The sequence below is a fragment of the Anomaloglossus baeobatrachus genome, chromosome 1 (genome assembly GCF_048569485.1).
Source record: "Anomaloglossus baeobatrachus isolate aAnoBae1 chromosome 1, aAnoBae1.hap1, whole genome shotgun sequence".
NCBI lineage: Eukaryota > Metazoa > Chordata > Amphibia > Anura > Aromobatidae > Anomaloglossus > Anomaloglossus baeobatrachus.
In genome coordinates this window covers 351,592,152-351,613,235 of record NC_134353.1, presented here as the reverse complement: position 1 = coordinate 351,613,235, position 21,084 = coordinate 351,592,152, and the positions used below count along the sequence as shown (strand labels likewise).

Genomic DNA, 21,084 nt, shown 5'->3' with positions numbered 1-21,084 from the left:
ATTTAGAAGAATGTCTTTATTTGGGAGACCTCAATAAAACTTATAAAAAGTAGAGAAATTAGGAGCAGTTACTTCTTCTTAAGACTTTTTGATGTGTTGATCTTCTGGAAAGTCCTAAAACTGCAGAAGGAAAGTAAGACATCCCTTAGGCAATAAATAGATTGTGTAGTAGTAATAATAATAATAATAATTAATAATAATTAATAATAAGCTCTTCTTGCTGCTCGGGGTCATGTTGATGAGCACATGTCCCCTCTTGTAGACCAGGGCTAAGGTTACATGCCATGGAGCCAGTGACATTGACAGTCCTCCTGATTCCATTCTCCATGCTCTTCTGTCACACTGCGCTAGGTTCCTGATAGGATCCAAATGACTAGAAATGCTGGGAGCCCCCCTGCTGCCTGCCCAAGCCCCCTCACTGTGCACCCACTGGCAGCCTAGGGAGTTCACGTACAATAGTAGATTAAATAGAATTACTCAAGGTTCTTTAAAGCCCATCTGATTGACATCAAGTGATTACAGGAATTCCCTCAAGTATTTATGAGCTTATTGATCCACCCCTAGGTGTTACCCTGCCCCCAAACCGGGCAGAAGGTAAAGATGATAGAACAATTGATTGTTACCCAGCTCTGGGCAGTGGGCACTAATGTTGGCACCTCTCACCCTCCTGTAGGACATGTCAATCATGGAAGACTCTGGGGTTCAGAAAACGATTTGGGATGGAGACGCCAAGGCTGTACAGCAGTGTCTGACGGATATATTTACAAGTGTATACACCACCTGTGATATCCCCGAGAATGCCATCTTCGGCCCCTGTGTCCTCAGCCACACCTCGCTGTATGACAGCATAGCCTTCATAGCCCTGAAATCCACGGACAAGAGGACCGTGCCCTACATATTCCGGGTAAGTGGGGCCACCATGGGCTCCTGGGCTACACCTGAACACAAAGCGGACCATGCAGAAGACGGAGCACTTCATTATATATATATATATATATATATATATATATATATATATATATATATATATATATATATATATATTTATTTATATACATATATATATATATATATGTATATATATGCTTATATATATATGTGTGTATATATATATATCTATATATATATATATATATATATATATATATATATATATATATATACATATATATATATATATATATATATATACACATATATAACATATATATGTTACTGTTTGCAACATATATACATATATATATATATATATATATATATATTGCAATCAGTAACAATTAATTAATTTGTGTATATAGTTACACTACCGTCCCTCTTTTCCAATACTGAGGTGTATGACAATTAAAGCTTCCATTAAAATGAGTCAAATTATAGGTGATTAGACAGATAGACAAATTGATGACTAGATAGATATATAGATAAGTGTATAGATATATGGATAGATAGAGCAGTAGATAGATTGGTAGTTAGAAAATAAAGGGAGGGAGAGATAGATAATGGATAGGAAATAGGAGATAGATAAACAGATAGATGATAGATAGATAGATACTAGATAGATGGAAAGATAGATAGATAGATGAGTAGGTAGATAGATAGATAATAGATAGATAGATGGAATAGATGCATAGATAGATGGGTAGGTAGATAGATAATGGATAGATAGATAGATAGATAGATAGATAGATGGATAGATAGATAAATAGATAATAGATAGATAAATAGTTGATAGGTAATACATGCATAGTTGATAATAGATGATAGATAGATAAATAAATAAGTAGTTGATAGATATTTATTCAGTTATACGATATAAAGATTAAAACATTAGAAATATAGATGTTAGACAGCTTGAATAACAGAATCACGTAGAATCTATCAATTAAGCTGATTTCTATCTAGATCTATATATGAACATGCAAATATCATTCAAACTATTTTAATGATATACAGTTTCTCTTTTTTCCTTTTCTTTCTTTCTTGTTCTTTCTTATGTCTCTTTTTTCTCTATTTTTCCTTTTCTTTCTTGTCTCTTTACACTATTTATTTTCTTTCTTTCTTTCTCTCTCTTTTTCTCTCATCTATTTATTAAAGAGATCACTTATTTCCTTTAGTTATAATGAGAGCAGTTTTCTTCAAAGCCGGGTCAATATATCACAGCTAGAAGTGAACAGCCTGACTGTAGATAAATAAGCTTTAATTTTTGAAATACTGAAGAGCAATTATTTAAAGCACCGATTTGCCAAATTTATCTCCAGACGTAGAAATAAACAGCTACATATAAGTTGTGAGGACAATCTGGAGAACTGGTTCATGTGAAAGCACATCTCAGATAGAACATATGGAGAGCTGTCATGTCAGCTGTGTGTGATTCACTTGGACATACGATTTCCATTCAATCTGATGGTCTACATCCATAATAAAGCTCTGCTGTGCATTGGGATCCCCTAAGACCAGTGCTCTGCACGTGGGGGACTTTTTAACCCTCTTATACCTCATTATCCTTCCTTTTCTGCAGGTGGACACTTCAGCTGCAAACGGCTCCTCTGAGGGTCTGATGTGGCTCCGTCTGGTTCAATCTGCCAGAAACAAAGAGGAACAAAATCTGGAAGCCTACATCAAGAACGGACAACTGTTCTACAGATCTCTGCGGAGGATTGCCAAAGACGAGGAGCTGCTGGTGTGGTATGGGAAGGAACTGACAGACCTCCTCCTTCTGCACCCGGCCAGGGCGCAAGGAAAAGCCCCAGGTACGTGCTGGACATACAGTGCCCTGGAGATATCGCTTACCTGCAGCCCACAGAACTTTCTAGAATTCCCTACATATAAGTGTCTAGCTCCTTTATTATCTGGTCACTTTCCCAATTCATTTGCTGTACTTTTTTATTGCATCTATCTATCTATCTATCTATCTATCTATCTATCTATCTATCATCAATCTATCTATCCACTATTTATCTATCACCTATATCTATTTATTATCTATCCATCATCTATCTATTTATCTATCTATCTTTTATCTATCTATCTATCCATTATATAGCTATCACCTATATCTATCTCCTATCTATCTATTTATCTATCTATCTATCTATCTATCCCTCTATCTTTCTATCTATCTATTTAGCTATCTATTTTCTGTCTATTTATCTATCTATCTATTTATCTATCTTTCTATCTTTCATCTATCTATCTATCCATTATATAGCTATCACCTATATCTATCTCCTATCTATCTATCTATCTATCCCTCTATCTTTCTATCTATCTATTTAGCTATCTATTTTCTGTCTATTTATCCATCTATCTATTTATCTATCTTTCTGTCTTTCATCTATCTATCTATATCTATCTATCCATCCGTCTATTTATCTATCTATCTTTCTATCTTTCATCTATCTATCTATCCATTATATAGCTATCACCTATATCTATCTCCTATCTATCTATCTATATCTATCTATCTATCTATCTATCTATCTATCCCTCTATCTATCTATCTATCTATCTATCTATCTATCTATCTATATCTGTCTATTTATCTATCTATCTTTCTATCTTTCATCTATCTATCTATCTATCTATCTATCTATCCATTATCTAGCTATCACCTATATCTATCTATCAATCTATCTCCTATCTATCTATCTATCTATCTATCTATCTATCTATCTATCTATCAATCACCTATATCTATCTATCTATCTATAGATCCATTATCTATCTTTCTATAGATCCATTATCTATCTATCTATCTCATTAACCCTATGCATCTCATTAATTATATCTATCTATCTATCAATCTATCTCCTATCTATCTATCTTTCTATCTATCTTTCTATCTATCTATCTATAGATCCATTATCTATCTTTCTATAGATCCATTATCTATCTCATTAACCCTATGCATCTCATTAATTTTATCTATCTATCTATCTATATATCTATCTATCTATCTATCTATCTATCTATCTATCTATCTATCTATCTATCTATCTATCCCTCTATCTATCTATCTATCTATCTATCTATCTATCTATCTATCTATCCCTCTATCTATCTATCTATCTATCTATCTATCTATCTATCTATCTATCTATGTCTATCTACAAACCCTACGTTTGTTTAAACATTGTGTCAGGCAACATCTCTTGGACCTTGGCTGTATCCTACAACTCAGATACATTTCTCATCATTACATTTTTTCATCTTTTGTAGGTTCCACGCAGTCTACATGCTTGGATTGTAGTCAAAGGTTTCAGTATGATTTTCCGTATGTGGCTCATGTAAGATTTCGCTGCCCTAAAAGAATCCATAATTCCGAATCAGAACAGCTGGGTAAGGACAATAGAGAACTTGAACCTCGAAACGCTATGATATCTACAACCAAATATAACAAATTATCGATTTACCAGCCACAAAAAGAGAACCATAAGCCTACAACAGACTTTCACAACTTGGCCAGGGACTTAGAGAATTTTAGAGGTTCCAGCTCTTCGTCTTTTAGTTCTTCTCCATCAGTGAAATCTCACTTGACGCGCCAGGACTCGGAGAGTTCTTCTGACAGTCTTCATAAAGCCAAAAGAAAGTATGAGGATCACTTAGAGGAGAACAGATCGAGGAGAATAGAAGCTCCTGGGAGGTTTATGGACAGACCTGTACCTTCTTCTAAAGAGGACTTGGTATGCAGCCCCCAGTCCTTAAGAGGCAGCTCCTATTTCAATGTTGAGGAAGGAGGACAGTTATTTGCTCCACCAAGTCCGGAGACAGGAGAAGCCAAAAGAAGCGCATTTGTAGAAGTAAAAAAGGCTTCCAGGGGAGTGGAAGAAGCTGAATCAAACTCTGAGCCTAGCGACAGGTCATCTTCCCTCTCAGGCAGCCCAAGTGAGGAGAAAAGATTGAACAGGCCAGAAAATCAGTCAGAGGACAATATAACCATGGGCAGTGCCTTCACCAGTGTGTCCAGGCTGGCAAACCAAGACCAGGAAAGGAAAAGTGCTTTCTCACAACCGACCAGAAGCAGCTTCAACCATGTAACCCCATTGCAGGTAATGGGTCAAAAACTGGTACCCAGTGGGGTAAGTTTGGATTGCCATGGGGACAGTGTTGGGCCAGCCAGGTTATTTCAGTCTGATCCTCTCTCAGTAAAACTTCAGGGTCCTGAATTAAACGGCAACTGCCCTCTTCCAGGAGGCATGCCAAAGCAAAGTCCTTTCCTCTTTGCAACTACTTTTTGGCCAAAGAGCTCACCTGCACCCCTCCAATTACAGCTGCCTTCTACTCTTACATTACTGCCTCCTTCCTTCACCTCCCTTTGTCTGCCAGCTCAAAACTGGTGTGCCAAATGCAATGCTTCCTTTAGGATGACATCTGATTTGGTGTACCACATGAGGTCCCACCACAAGAAGGAATATGCCATGGAACCATTGGTGAAGAGGAGGAGAGAGGAAAAACTAAAATGCCCCATATGTAATGAGTCCTTCAGGGAACGTCACCACCTATCCAGGCACATGACCTCTCACAATTAGATTAATGGACAGCTTTAGCACTTGGACTTCTAAATGCTCACACACATGATATCTAGGACCATGGACAGCTCGATCCTCCAGCATCAGTTGTGTGGGCTTTATCTCTCTGAATGCACGCATTTTCACTTTCCAAGAGTACATTTTTTAAAATGTCATATATATTGCAGCATATTGATGCATTTGTCATATCTTTCTACTATAAATTATGGAGCACTTATGATTTAAATGTAATTATCAATGTATTTAAGGGTTATTTTTCCTTTGGAGCAATGGACAATACTTGGGTGGGGCATTGGCAATTTGTGCATTACCTGATGGCTTGTTCCCAGTAGTCCAGCTTTGATGGATATTACAGAGAACATAGCAGTTATCTAGGAAATGCATGACCATTGCAATATCACTACAGTATGGACTCCTGTCAGACTGTCATAAATGTGTATTTCTTTTTTGAAACAAAGTGTAATTTTGTGCCAGTGGATTCCAATGTGCATAATAATTTTTCACCTCCCCCCACCTCCACACCCCAACCAAGGAAAAAAGATTTATTATACTGTATAGTTTATCTGAGTATGTTGAATGCTTTGACAATAAATTGCTTTATTTTCTGCAAGCCACTTAATTGTTCTAACTTCTTTATTTTCTGCAGACTGTGTAATAGCAATGATCATGCCATGGAAAGACAAGGGTGTCTGGGGTGACTGAGTGGACTTTGGCTACAGGCTCGTTAGCACATTTTTAACATGTGATGTTACATCTGATCTACTGACTTTAAATCTTCTGATTATGTGTCTTGTTCCATTTACTTGAGAAGAACATATAGACACAAAGAGGTTAGCATTGTGCTGACCCTGCTAGATAAATGTGTATGGATCTGTATTTTAGCCTGGAAATTGGATTATTCTTAGCACACATTGCTTGTTCCTGTTCAGATCAAAACATGAGTGAAATGAGAAAAGGCAGAGTCGGGTAATGGTGAGCTTCAGTCCCCTTACTGGAAGTTATTGCTACAATGACCTACAGGGCCTGTGTTCTCTTCATTCAGGGAATATTAGGCACAAAGCAGATTACAATCCTGTAGACTGTTCTCAAGCTATGATATGCAGAATAAAACAAATTACTAGTTCTAGGAATACCAGAAATTAAATTGTATTCTGCGTATTAGTTATTACATTAAAGAATACAACAGTGTCAAAATAGCGATAGTATGAAGTAGTGACATCTATATATGTGTATGTGCGTTACAATATTGCTAAACTATATGCAGTGTGTGTCATGTATGGGCAGATAAACGTGGATAGATACAGTAAATATTTGGATAATGGTCTAACTCTATATATCTACCTATCCAACAATCCACCTATCTATCTATTATCTATCTATCTATCTATCTATCTATCTATCCATCCATCTATCTATCTATTATCTATCTATCTATCTATCCATCCATCTATCTATCTATCTATTATCTATCTATCCATCCATCTATCTATCTATTATCTATCTATCTACCTATCCATCTATGTTTTTATCGATCTATTTATCTATCTATTATCTATCTATCTATTCCATCTATCTATCTATCTATCCTATCTATCCTATCTATCCTATCTATCTATCTATCTATATCTATCTATCTATCTATCTATCTAGCTATCTATTCCATCTATCTATCTATCCATCCATCTATTATCTATCTATCTCCCTATCTCTCTAGCTATCTATCTATCTATCTATCTATCTATCCATCTATGTTTCTATCTATCTATTTATTTATTATCTATTATCTATCTATCTATCTATTATCTATCTATCTATTCATCTATTATCTATCTATCTATCTATCTATCCATCTATCTATTATCTATCTATCTATCTATCTATCTATCTATCTATCTATCCATCTATCTATCTATCCCTCTATCTATCCATCTATCTATTATCTATCTATCCATCTATCTATTATCTATCTGTCTATCTATCTATCTATTATCTATCTATCTATCTATCCATCTATCTATCTATCCCTCTATCTATCCATCTATCTATTATCTATCTATCTATCTATCTATCTATCTATCTCTCTATCTATCTATTATCTATTCCATCTATCTATTATCTATCTATCTATCTATCTATCTATCCATCTATCTATTATCTATCTGTCTATCTATCTATCTATCTATCTATCTATCTATCTATCTATCTCCCTATCTCTCTATCTATCCATCTATATTTCTATCTATCTATTTATTTATCTATTATCTATCTATCTATCTATCTATCTATCTATCTATCTATCTATCTATCTATCTATTCCATCTATCTATCTATCTATCTATCTATAAATCTATCTATCTATCTATCTATCTATTATCTGTCTATCTATCTATCTATCTATCTATATATTATCTGTCTATCTATCTATCTATCTATCTATCTATCTATCTATCTATCTATCTATCTATCTATCTATCTATTCCATCTATTCCATCTATCTATCTATCTATCTATCTATCTATCTATCTATCTATCTATAAATCTATCTATCTATCCTTCCCAACTGTTTTTTTATTCTCTTAAAATAAAATCTTTTTGATACCCCTTAGTCTATCAGGACTAGAATCGTTCACTTTACACGGTACAGATTAGTTATTGTGACCTCAGACGCGGTAATATATTACTTATTGTCTCTACTTATGTACGCTTGTCACTGACACAAAAACAATGATAATTCTTGTCTATGTGACTCATGCACTTTAACAAATGGCCACAGTGTACATGAGAATTCTATCACCTGAAATCTAATTATTGCTTTTATTAAAGAAGAGAGCCTGTGTAAAATTCCTACATTTGCTTTTTGTCCTGATGTAACTACTGCTACAGCTTAAGCTAATACTTTAGAATTATAAATGACACATGCTGCCTATTACAATGATTGATACATGTTCCGTGCAAAATATTACTTCAACTGTATGCTTACATATATTCCAAACACGAATGCCTGTATTGGTGAGTGTGTGATGCTCAAGGAAAATCAGGCATAGACAGCTGGTGGCACATTTTCCTGTTCCATTATAAATACAAGAAAAAACAATATAAAAGCAGAAAAGGTAATAAAATTAGTTCAAGAATGCTGCTGATATCTGTTTAAAGTTTCTTTTAGAGATACTGTATGTTTATTTTGACTGGTGATGAGTGAACACTACCATGCTCGGGTGCTCAGTACTAGTGATGAGTGAACACTACCATGCTCGGGTGCTCAGTACTAGTGATGAGTGAACACTACCATGCTCGGGTGCTCAGTACTAGTGATGAGTGAGCACTGCCATGGTTAGGTGCTCAGTACTAGTGATGAGCGAGCACTACCATGTTCGGGTGCCTGGTTATAGTCATGAGTGAGTACTACCATGCTCGGGTGCTTGATACTAGTAATGAGCGAGCACTACCATGTTTAGGTGCTTGGTACTACTGAAAAGTGAGCACTACCATGTTCGGGTGCTCAGTACTAGTGATGAGCGAGCACTACCATGCTTGGGTGCTTGGTACTCATAAAGAGAAGTCGGATGCTCGGATGGGCATGACTTGAGTACCGAGTATAATGGAAGTCAATGGGAACTCGAGCATTTTTCCCGAAGATTTCCCAGAAAAATGCAATTCTCCCAGGTTGGTTGTGCTGATATATGTTTAAAGTTTCTTGTAGAGATACTGTATGTTTATTTTGACTGGTTATGAGCTAGCACTACCATGCTCCGGTGCTTGGTACTAGTGATGAGCGAGCACTACCATGCTCGGGTACTCTGTACTAGTAATGAGTGAGCACTACCATGCTCGGGTGCTCGGTACTAGTGATGAATAAGCACTACCATGCTTGGGTACTTGGTACTCATAACAAGCAGTCGGATGCTCGGATGGGCATGACTTGAGTACCGAGTATAATGGAAGTCAATGGGAACTTGAGCATTTTTCCCGAAGATTTCCCAGAAGAATGTAATTCTTCTAGGTTGGTTGTGCTGATATCTGTTTAAAGTTTCTCTTACGAGATACTGAATGTTTATTTTGACTGGTTATGAGCTAGCACTACCATGCTTCGGTTATCGGTTATAGTGATGAGCGAGCACTGCCATGCTCATGTGCTTGATACTAGTGATGAGCGAGCACTACTTTGCTCGGGTGCTTGATACTAGTGATGAGCGAGTACTACCATTCTCAGGTGCTCGGTTATAGTGATGAGAAGTGATGAGCGAGCACTACCATGCTCGGGTGCTTGATACTAGTCATGAGCGAGCACTACCATGCTCGGGTGCTTGATACTAGTGATGAGCGAGCACTACCATGCTCGGGTGCTTGATACTAGTGATGAACAAGTATTACCATTCTCAGGTGCTCAGTTATAGTGATAAGAAGTGATGAGCGAGCACTACCACGCTCGGATGCTTGATACTAGTGATGAGCGAGCACTACCATGCTCGGGTGCTTGATACTAGTGATGAGCGAGCACTACCATGCTCGGGTGCTTGATACTAGTGATGAGCAAGTACTACCATTCTCAGGTGCTCAGTTATAGTGATGAGAAGTGATGAGCGAGCACTGCCATGCTCATGTGCTTGATACTAGTGATGAGCGAGTACTACCATTCTCAGGTGCTCGGTTATAGTGATGAGAAGTGATGAGCGAGCACTACCATGCTCGGGTGCTTGATACTAGTCATGAGCGAGCAGTACCATGCTCGGGTGCTTGATACTAGTGATGAGCGAGCACTACCATGCTCGGGTGCTTGATACTAGTGATGAGCAAGTATTACCATTCTCAGGTGCTCAGTTATAGTGATGAGAAGTGATGAGCAAGCACTACCATGCTCGGGTGCTTGATACTAGTGATGAGCGAGCACTACCATGCTCGGGTGCTTGATACTAGTGATGAGTGAGCACTACCATGCTCGGGTGCTTGATACTAGTGATGAGCAAGCACTACCATGCTCGGGTGCTTGATACTAGTGATGAGCAAGTACTACCATTCTCAGGTGCTCAGTTATAGTGATGAGAAGTGATGAGCGAGCACTACCATGCTCAGGTGCTTGATACTAGTGATGAGCGAGCACTACCATGCTCAGGTGCTTGGTACGCATAAGGAGCAGTCGGATGTTCAGATGGGTGTGACTTGAGTACCGAGTATAATGAAAGTCAATCGGGAACTCGAACATTTTTCTAGAAGATTTCCCAGAAAAAAGTAATTTTCCTAGGTCGTTTGTGGGTTATTATGTGCAGTCTCCTTTACTTTAATTAGGCGTATATGATACAGAGGTAGGATCAATGTAACCAAGATTGTTAGAAGGTTAGAATGAGGAAGCAAAGTCCTTATATGTGATATAATGACTGAATGATCAATTTTGCCACATTTTCATTCCATTACAGTTTAGCAGTTCTAGCAAATAAAATAATCTTTGGACTATGAGAGCAATAATATTCAAAAGCCCATGTAGATTTTATTTAGGAAACAACCATTGCTGTTTTTAAGGCTGATTTCACAAAATATGTTTTCATTACATTTTGTGTTTGCTTACTTTTTTCAAAAATGTGATTGCCATATGTTGCTTTTATGAGACTGATCAAAATTTGAATAATAGACGAAATTTGAAAAGTGCTACAAACTGTGATAGAAGCACCTTCATATCAAACCTCTACTGGGCCAATAAATAGCCCTCATTGCACATCTGTGTAACCTATTAACCGTAAACATGGCGATCTAAGAGTTTTTGGAGCCAAAATTCACCGGTAAGTCCAAATCCTTTTCCAAACCTCAAAAACTTGGAGTTTCTACTCAAAAACGAAACAAAATAGCTCTGTGTGAATAAAGCCTTACACAATTTAGTAGATTGGGGTTAGGAAATATCTGCTCCAAAATCCTCCTCAAAATATCTTCAAAAATACCTAGAAAACTCTTTTTTTAATTTCTTTGAAAAATCCAATTTTTTTTTTATATTTTCCATACGAGGGGTTATTAACATTCATTTTTTTACGTGAAAAGTTTTTATAAAACACCTGATGTAAAAAAAAAAAAGCATGTCACTTTTTGAAACCGATCCTAATGAAATCTACTTAGAACTAGGCACTTCAAAATCAAAAGACTGTAAGAAAAAGAAAACTCTTGAAAACCTCTTCAGGAAATACTTCAGGAAAAGAGAAGCTCCTCTATAAACTCTCCAAAAAGGGAGCATTTCCTGAAAAAGGGAGCATTTCCTGAAAGGGTTTCGTCTTAAAAAGCTTGCCATTTTTATTCATTTTTTTAAAATCCCCATGCAAGCATAGTCTTAGGGGTACTTTACACGTTGCGACATCACTAGCATCGGCTAGCGATGCCGAGCGCTATAGTACCCGCCCCCGTCGCACATGCAATATGTGGTGATTGCTGCCGTAGCGAACATTATCACTACGGCAGCTTCACATGCACATACCTGCTCGGCGACGTCGCTGTGACTGCCGAAATATCCCTCCTTCAAGGGGGAGGTGCGTTGGGCATCACAGAGACGTCACCGCGTCGTCACTAATCGACCGGCCAATACAAGCGGAAGGGCGGAGATGAGCGGGACATAACATCCCGCTCACCTTCTCCCTTCCGCATTGCCGTCGGGACGCAGGTAAGGAGATGTTTGTCGCTCCTGCGGGTTTACACACAGCGATATATGGAGCTGCAGGAACGACAAACAACATCGTACCTGCGGTCGACCTGACATTATGGAAATGAACGACGCTACACAGATCAACGATTTTCGACGCTTTTGCGATCGTGTATCGTCGCACCTAGGATTTACACGTTGCGATGTCGCTACCGGTGCCGGATGTGCGTCACTAACGACGTGACCCCGATGATATTTCGGAAGCTATATTGCAACGTGTAAAGCCCCCCTTAAGGCCGCTTTACACGCAATGACATCGCTAACGAGATGTCGTTGGGGGTCACGGAATTCGTGACGCACATCCGGCCTCGTTCAAAACATACCTAATAGTTGATCGTTGACACGTCGTTCAAATCCCAAATATCGTTGATGGTGCTTGATGCAGGTTGTTCGTCTTTCCTCTGAGGCAGCACATATCGCTACGTGTGACACCCCGGGAATGACGAACAACACTGTACCTGTGTCCTCTGGCAACGAGGTGGGCGTGACTTTCATTGCTTCTGCTCTCCGCCCCTCCACTGCTATTGGATGCCTGCCGTGTGACGTCACTGTGACGCCACACAAACCGCCTCCTTAGAAAAGAGGCTGTTCACCACCCACAGCAACGTTGCTAGGAAGGTAAGTATGTTTGACGGGTACTAGCGATATTGTTCGCCACGGGCAGCGATTTGCCTGTGACACACAAATGACAGGGGTGGGTGCGAACGCTAGCGACATCACTAGCAATGTCACAGCGTGTAAAGCCCCCTTTAGAAGTCAAGCATAGCAGAGCGCAGCTGTAAAGACCTACAAACCTCTCTCACTCCGAAGGACTCAGTATGGAATTGTATTACATTGCTAATATACTGAACAAAAATATAAACACATTTTTGTTTTTGCTCCCATTTTCCATGATCTGAACTCAGAGATTTAAAACTTTTTCTATATGAACAAAAGGCCTTTTTGCTCTCAAATATTGTTCACAAATTTGTGTAAATCTGTGTTAGGACCCCTTCACACATCCATGTCTCCAGTATGTGTGATGTCCGTTTTCACACGTATTGGAGACACGGACACTCGTAGACTCGTTAAAATCATTGTGTCTGCTTACACATGCGTGTTTTCCCATGGACTGTGTGTCCATGTGCTCCACACGTTGACATGTCCATTTTCTCCAGCAGCACGGGTGTCACACAGATCTCACAGATGTGATCCGTGTGACATCAGTGAGATACGTACCGGAGAAAACCACGTTTCAGTTAAATAAAATGCATTTCTATACTCACCTTTTCCACTGCTGCTGTCTCTGCCGCTGCTGTCACTTGCTTCCGACCCCCACTCATTATGCTCATCGTATATTCACTGCAAAGAGGACCGGAAGCGGCAGCATTGGGGAGTCAGCAGGGACTGAGACCGCAGAACAGAAGACATCAGCACCACGGACAGCAACAACAGGAATAGATGAGCTGAAAGTTCCTGCTCTCTGTGTGTTATCACAGATAGCACATGGAGAGCACTCCTGTGCCGAAATCACAGCACACGGAGGGCCAAACGCACCTTTTACATGTCCTTGCAAAACGTTTGTGGTTCTTCACGGATGTGTGAACGAGACCTTAGAGAGCAATTCCCCTTTGCCTAGGTAATCCATCCACCTCACAGATGTGGCATATGAAGATGCTAATTAGATAGCATGATTATTGTCCAGGTACACTTTATGCTTGCCACAATAAAAGGCCACTCTAAATTGTGCAGTTTTATCACACAGCAAAATGCCACTGATGTTGCATGTTTTGAGGGAGTGTGCAATTAGCCTATTGACTGCAAAAATGTCTACTAGAACTGTTGCCCGTGAACTCAATGTTCATTTCTCTTCCATAAGCCATTTCCAAAGGCCTTTCAGAGAATCTGGCAGTACATCCAACTGGTCTAACAACCGCAGACCACGTGTAACCACACCAGCCCAGGACCTCCACATCAAGTATTTTCACCTCCAAGATCATCTGAGACCAGCCACCCAGACAGCTGCGGCAACAGTAGGTTTGCATAACCAAAGATTTTCTGCACAACCTGTCAGAAACCATCTCAGCTGTTAGAGAGTCTTATTGAATCTTTGGTAGAAATCGAAGATATCTTCAGCTCACCTGCCACCCGGGCTACTGGTCCCTGCGGGTTCCTGGGATCTACCGGTAGGTCCCAACCGGTTGAAGGTAATGGAAAGGAAGAGGAAAAAGATCCGGCACAACCTCCTCTGAATAAAACATCCAAACTTTATTAGCGAATATTAAAAGGGTTCCATCCGTGAGAACAAAAAGGAGGGTATTAACCCATGGAAACTAAGTTTTAATACCCTCCTTTTTGTTCTCACGGATGGAACCCTTTTAATATTCGCTAATAAAGTTTGGATGTTTTATTCAGAGGAGGTTGTGCCGGATCTTTTTCCTCTTCCTTTCCATTATCTTATTGAATCTTGACCTAATAAACTAATTGGAATTTACCTACCTGGCTTGTCCTCTTCACATACTGTGCATCTTGTCCATCGGCAGGGTGGGTTTTAACCCTTCATCTCCTGTTATCTAGAAACTGTCTCATGGAAGCTCATCTGCATACTCGTCATCCTCATCAGGTTCTCCACCTGACTGCAAATCATTGTTGTAATCGACTTGAGTGGACAAATCCTCACATTCAATGGCGTTTGGCACGTTGGAGAGGTGTTCTTTTCATGTATGAATTCTGGTTTCACTGTACAGGGCAGATGGCAGACTGTGTGTATGGTGTCATATGGGTGAGCAGTTTGCTAATGTCAATATTGTGAATAGGGTGGTCCATAGTAGCGGTGGGGTTATGGTATGGGCAGAAGCATGTTATGGACAATGAACACAGGTGCATTTTATTGATGCCATTGACAAGATCCTGAGGCCCATTGTTTTGTCATTAATCCATGACCATCACCTCATGTTGCAGCATGATAATGCACAGCCCCATATTGCAAGGATCTGTACACAATTACTGGAAACTGAAAACATCCCATTCTTGCATAGCCAGCATACTTATGTCATCCATTGAGCATGTCTGGGATTGTCTGGATTGGCATATACAATACCGTGTTCAGGATTCAGCCAATATGCAGCAACTTCACACAGCCATTGAAGCGGAGTGGACCGACATCCACAGGCCACAATCATCAACCATATCAATTCTATATGAAGGAGATGTGTTGTACTGCGTGAGGAAAATGGTGGTCACAAAAGAAACTGGCTGGTTTTCTGATCACCCAGACCCACTAATACTGTAAAAGTGCCCATTTTAGAGTAGTCTTTTATTGTGGCCAGCTTAAGGCACACCTGTACCATATTTCTGCTGTCTAATCAGCATCTTGATATGCCACATCTGTGAGGTGGATGGATTATCTCCTCCAAGAGGTCCTCAAAAAGATTTAGACAAATTTGTGAACAGCAAATGAAAAATAGAAGTGTTGTGTTTATATTTTTGTTCAGTGTAAAATGTGTAATGCCTCATTTCCCATGTTATGGTGCTGCAAAGTAATTAAATATTTGCTGTTGTGTTACCCCATAGTTTACATTTTATTGGAAGTCTTAGCGTCAAGATAAATTGTGACCAGTGTATCATAAGATGGCCTATCTAATAAAATCAGATAGCCTAATGCAGATGAACCCTTAAGTATAGCTTTGTATAACACTCGCCACAGAACAGCGAGCGTGGACGCGTGAACCCACTAGACTGCAGCTGAGCTGCGGTAGCTGACCACAAGCAGGATACGGGACAGCATAGATGGTGAGCAATAGACAAGGTTTATTGAAAATCCTTAAACAGGAAAGGAGTGCGAGAGTGACTGGGAGAGGCTCCACCGGACCATGCACCGGACTCCCCTGGAGGAGCAATCGGGGGTGAACCTCTATACAGGGGCTGTCCGGCCCAACGCCAGGGGGCCTAAATGCACGATCTCCAAGACAGTGGTTACGACTTCCCACGTCACAGGGAATGATCAAAGTCTCTGATTAGTGCGCCTAGACAGTGGCACAGCACAACGTGCGAAGACACGACAAACGTGAAGGTTCAGTGGAAGTGGCTCCTCCATATGCAAGACAGCTAATACAACAAGGCTCTGTGGACGTGGAACCGCAAGTGGAGCTTGACACCAAGGAGGAGGCAGAGCTTACTGGTCCTTTTGGCAACAAAGAAGCAACAGTTCCGGAGGCACAGCAAACACGAGTAAATCTAAGGATAGGAAATGACACCTTAGTAAGAGGCACAGGAAGAAATAGGCAGCGCCCATGTTGCCCAAGCACTTCCCATAAAGGGACGGTGCTTTATGTATACAGGGCTGCTCAGCAATAGGCTAGGAGCGAATTGCACTCAGAACAGCTCAGTACTAACAGGACCTGCGATGATGTCAGAGAGGGGAGAAGTCAGAGATCACATGGTCCTTGGTGCATGCTGGATTCTGCAGTGTTACTATGAGTGCAAAAGAGCAGGGAGCGCGTGTGGGCTGCGTCAGCTTGCTGGAAACAGTAAGTACAGAACGGACAGAAGCCATTCCACCCCTGGTGACACTGTGGGTATGCCCCGGTCTCCATGGCCAGCAGGGGACGGCACAGGAAGGGGCATGACACTTTGGTGTATTCTTCACAGTGCTTCAAGATTCAAAGCCATCAGATACATGTAACGTAACAAAAGTATGTAATATTGTATGCCATAGCCATTGGGTCAAATTCATGCAGTACGAATCACTGCAGACTACAAAAGTTCTTGCAGTTGTGAATATTTCTTTTTAATAGTGTTGGAGGTAAATCGCATAGGTAGAATTTCTGAGTGTTTATGCTTACAACAGATCAATTATGGATCAAAAATACCACAGGTAAGAAATAATAGATTTTAATAAAAGTATTAAAAACAATGTTGAGTACAACTCATTTCAGTACTGAAGCCTTCTTCAGGTTATTGTGAAATTGCTTATCATGTACCTGAAGAAGCTTCAAGGCCTAAACCTGTTGTACCTTGATTTTAATACTTTTAATTTCTAACCTCTTGGAGTATTTTTGATCCCTAAATCGATGGTTCAACCCTGATATCATAGTAGCGCCACTACAAGGGATTGCTATAGCATTTTCTTTCTGTTCGGATCACTCTGGAGGTCTCCAATACAGCTCACTGGACCAACAGCCACCTGTTCACCCAGTGCTTGGGGACGCTCTTATGATATGTCCCAATTTTCATATTTTTAAGTAAGTGCAATTTATTCATCTTACCTACTATTTATATTTCATTGCTATGCTTAGAAAGCACCACATTCTTGCCCCCTTTTTACCAAGGGGAATTTTCCAGCACCAACAGATCCATTATGATGTTTCGACTCTCCTGACATTTTTTCAGAATGCGGAGCCCAAGTAGAATATGTGCTATAGCGCGCCAAGTTGAATTTGAGTGTCCTCTGCGTAGTGGTTGATCTACTCACTACATTCTGGTGCTATGACACCTAGATAAAGACTCAGGAGAGTCAAAATATTGTTTATCTATTGTTGGCAGAATCACTGAATAATTCTACCTATATATGTAATGTACCTGCAATATTAAAAAAAATTACTCACGATTGCAAGAACTTTGTGAGTGTACGGTGGATTTATTGCTTGAATACAGGAATCCAATCCAATTTACTGGCACTTCCTATTACTCATTGAGTGCACTCCAAATTTATTTAGACATCTAAGAATCATGGTCTGAGTATAGATTGCAATATCTGGACGCGGGTCTCCTGACTCGAACTTAACAGCCTCAATCATTTGGCCTTACCATCGCCTCATGTTTGGTTTGACTCTGTACATCTGCAGACATTAGGAGGGAATTAGCGGGCTATTTTGCATAATAGTTAAGGTAAAGTGCTGAATATAAATGGGATGATAAACAGGTGTCTAATTTTAGTCTTGATGAAGTTTTAATGATCTTAATCAATTGACATCACTGATACCATGACTACAGAAATGCTTTCCTGGAATTAGGTGACACATCGCATGAAGCATTGGTGGACTATGAGGATCGTTGTCCATAACATTCAAGACACAAGCCAAAGCCCATCACATATTTAATTTATCCCTAAGAAATGTTAAATTATATGTTGTCACTACACTTTGCTTCACGCTCAATGCACTACACAACAAATATAGGGAAATTATAAAAATACTTGGCTCATTTTTCTTTCACTTTAGAAAATACATTTTCAGGCATCCCTTAGGCTAGTTTCACACTTGCGTTGTGCGGCATCCGTCGCATTGCGTTGTGTGATGGATGCAACAGATGTGTTGCATATAGTGGCACAACTGATGCGACGGATACTGCAAAACAACGGAATCTGCTTTTTTTTTTTTACAGTTTTACCGGCGGCAGACTATTGTGAATGATCAGCTGATCACCCGGCTGCCGGGCGATCAGCTGAGCGCTCTCAAAAGCCGGCTGCCGGGCGATCAGCTGAGCGCTCTCAAAAGCTGGCTGCCAGGCGATCCGCTGAGCGCTCTCAAAAGCCGGCTGCCAGGCGATCAGCTGAGCGCTCTCAAAAGCCGGCTGCTGGGCGAACAGCTGAGCGCTCTCAAAAGCTGGCTGCTGGGCGATCAGCTGAGCACTCTCAAAAGCCGGCTGCCGGGCGATCAGCTGAGCGCTCTCAAAAGCCGGCCGCCGGGCGATCAGCTGATCGTTCGGCCACCGAGAGACAAATTAAAGTTTCTGTGATTAAAAAAAAAAAGATGAGCATGCGCAGTGAAAAAATAAAGGATTCCGCCGCTCAAAAAACTCTACATGCTGCGTTCCCTCCACCCGACGGTCACTGACTGTCACCGATAAAACAAATGATGTGCCGCCGGGCGAAGCAACGCAAGATCATCCGTTGCAATCCGCTCTTAATAGAAGCCTATGAGGAATAAACGGATTCCTGCAACGGTTACCGTAATTCCTCAAGGCGGCGGATTGCAACGGATGCCGCACAACGCAAGTGTGAAACTAGCCTTATGTGTTGTATATAAATCACTAGTATAGATGAGTCTTACTGTATCAAGTTGCTAAATTATATTTGCTCATATTATCTCTTCTTGAGAAAGCAGGGTGACAAGAGTAATATGGCCACCAATAAAACTCCTTAGGAAGTTACAACTAATCTGCATATGAAATAGTCTTACATGGAGAATGTAAATATGTTTATACAGATGAGTGAACTGTACCATGCTTGGGTGCTCGTAACGAGCAGTTAGGTGCTAAGATGGGCACGACTCGAGTACCAAGTATAATGGAAGTCAATGGGGGACTCAAGCATTTTTCAGGAAGCTTTCTGGGAAAAATGCTCGACTTCACTATTGACTTTCATAATACTCAGGTGCTCAAGTTGCACCAATCTGAGCATTCAACTGCTCATAATGAGTACTGAACACCAGATCATGGTAATGCTCACTCATCACTACTCGTTACGAATACCGAGCACCCGAGTATGGTAGTTCTTGCTCATCATCACTGCTTGTTACGAGTACAGAGCACCCGATCACGGTAGTGCTCACTCATCACTACTTGTTATGACTACCGAGCACTCGAGCATGGTAGTGCTCACTCTTCACTATTTGTTATGAGTACTGAGAACCTGAGCATGGTAGTACTCACTCAACACTAATGTTTTAGGCTTCCTTCACATACACTTTTTTGATGCATCATTTTTGCTAAAAAAATCTAAAAGATTTAGGCACAAACATTTTAATGAAGGGACATGCAGGACTTTTTGTATCTACATTTTTTGTGTGTTTTTTTTTTTTATAGATCATATGCTTTATATTGTATATCCTGGGATTCAATCATTCCTCATAGGCTGCATGATTATTCAGAGAGAAAAGAAAACAATGGCGGTGTATAAGGGAAAACTCTACAAACTAAATGACAACATGGGTAAACCATGCAGTAGTTTGAAAAATCTCAGGTCAAGTAAAGTAAATTGGCACACTAAGAAACGTATTTTGTATTGGTATTGTATTTAATATTGTCCTCCTGAAAAATTATCTACATTTTTCAAAAATAGAAAAACCTTCACAGATAAAATCTACCACCACTATCAGACCCTCACTGATTTCAAGGAGATCCTTATCTCATTTTTTTCTGAGACAGTATAATTGGTGGAATATTAAAGTCATAGACATCAATGTATCTAACATTTATTAACCAATATAAGGGTCAGAAATCTCCTTATAGCATCTCCATAATCCCTTCCGGTAATCGGTAATGACATACAATGTCGACACCACAAAACTCATGTCTAAAGCCTGCCTTACACGCTGCAATATATCTTACGATGTGTCGGCGGGGTCACGTCGTAAGTGACGCACATCCGGCATCGTAAGTTACATTGCAGTATAAACAGAAGAACGATCCAAAGTACTATAGCAGGGCATATCATATTGTAAAACAAATAGGTAAATAACCAACCACAGGCATAATTCAACAAAAAAACGGAGAATTGTGGTTTAAGGGATAACAATAAATATTTTATTAGCTGGCAAATACCATATTATAACACTCAGAAATTGCATATGGAGAGCAGGGGTCAAAAAGGGTATCCAGGTATTCAGTATATAGTTAATTAAATCACATTATTGCTACAAGGAAGTACATGTCCACAAAGGATACAGGGAATAAAGTGTCATGTGCAATACAATTACTTTTACCACAGAAACAGGGGGATTACATAAACATTGCACACAGTCCCATGTAAAGTGCTATGCATATCCTAGTGGATCAGACAAGAGTTTTAGCAGCACATATATAACAAATCAAGTAACAGTCATATGTATACCAATACCCAGAGGTGGAGGGGATTAACACCAAGCCTAAGAATGCACGTTTCGCGGGTAGCTTTATCAACCAGGC

At 39.9% G+C, this 21,084-nt stretch overlaps 1 protein-coding gene across 1 annotated transcript in view; it reads left to right on the top strand.

Moving 5' to 3' along the window:
* Window positions 1–6,139, top strand: part of PRDM8 (PR/SET domain 8) — a 6,791-nt gene extending 652 nt beyond the window's left edge. The window contains exons 2-4 of the mRNA XM_075337785.1: window positions 674–904; window positions 2,516–2,747; window positions 4,216–6,139. Coding sequence (XP_075193900.1) covers window positions 677–904; window positions 2,516–2,747; window positions 4,216–5,525 — 1,770 coding nt within the window. The 5' untranslated portion in view covers window positions 674–676 and the 3' untranslated portion in view covers window positions 5,526–6,139. The remainder of the gene's footprint in view (window positions 1–673; window positions 905–2,515; window positions 2,748–4,215) is intronic.
* Window positions 6,140–21,084: the final 14,945 nt, after the last annotated feature.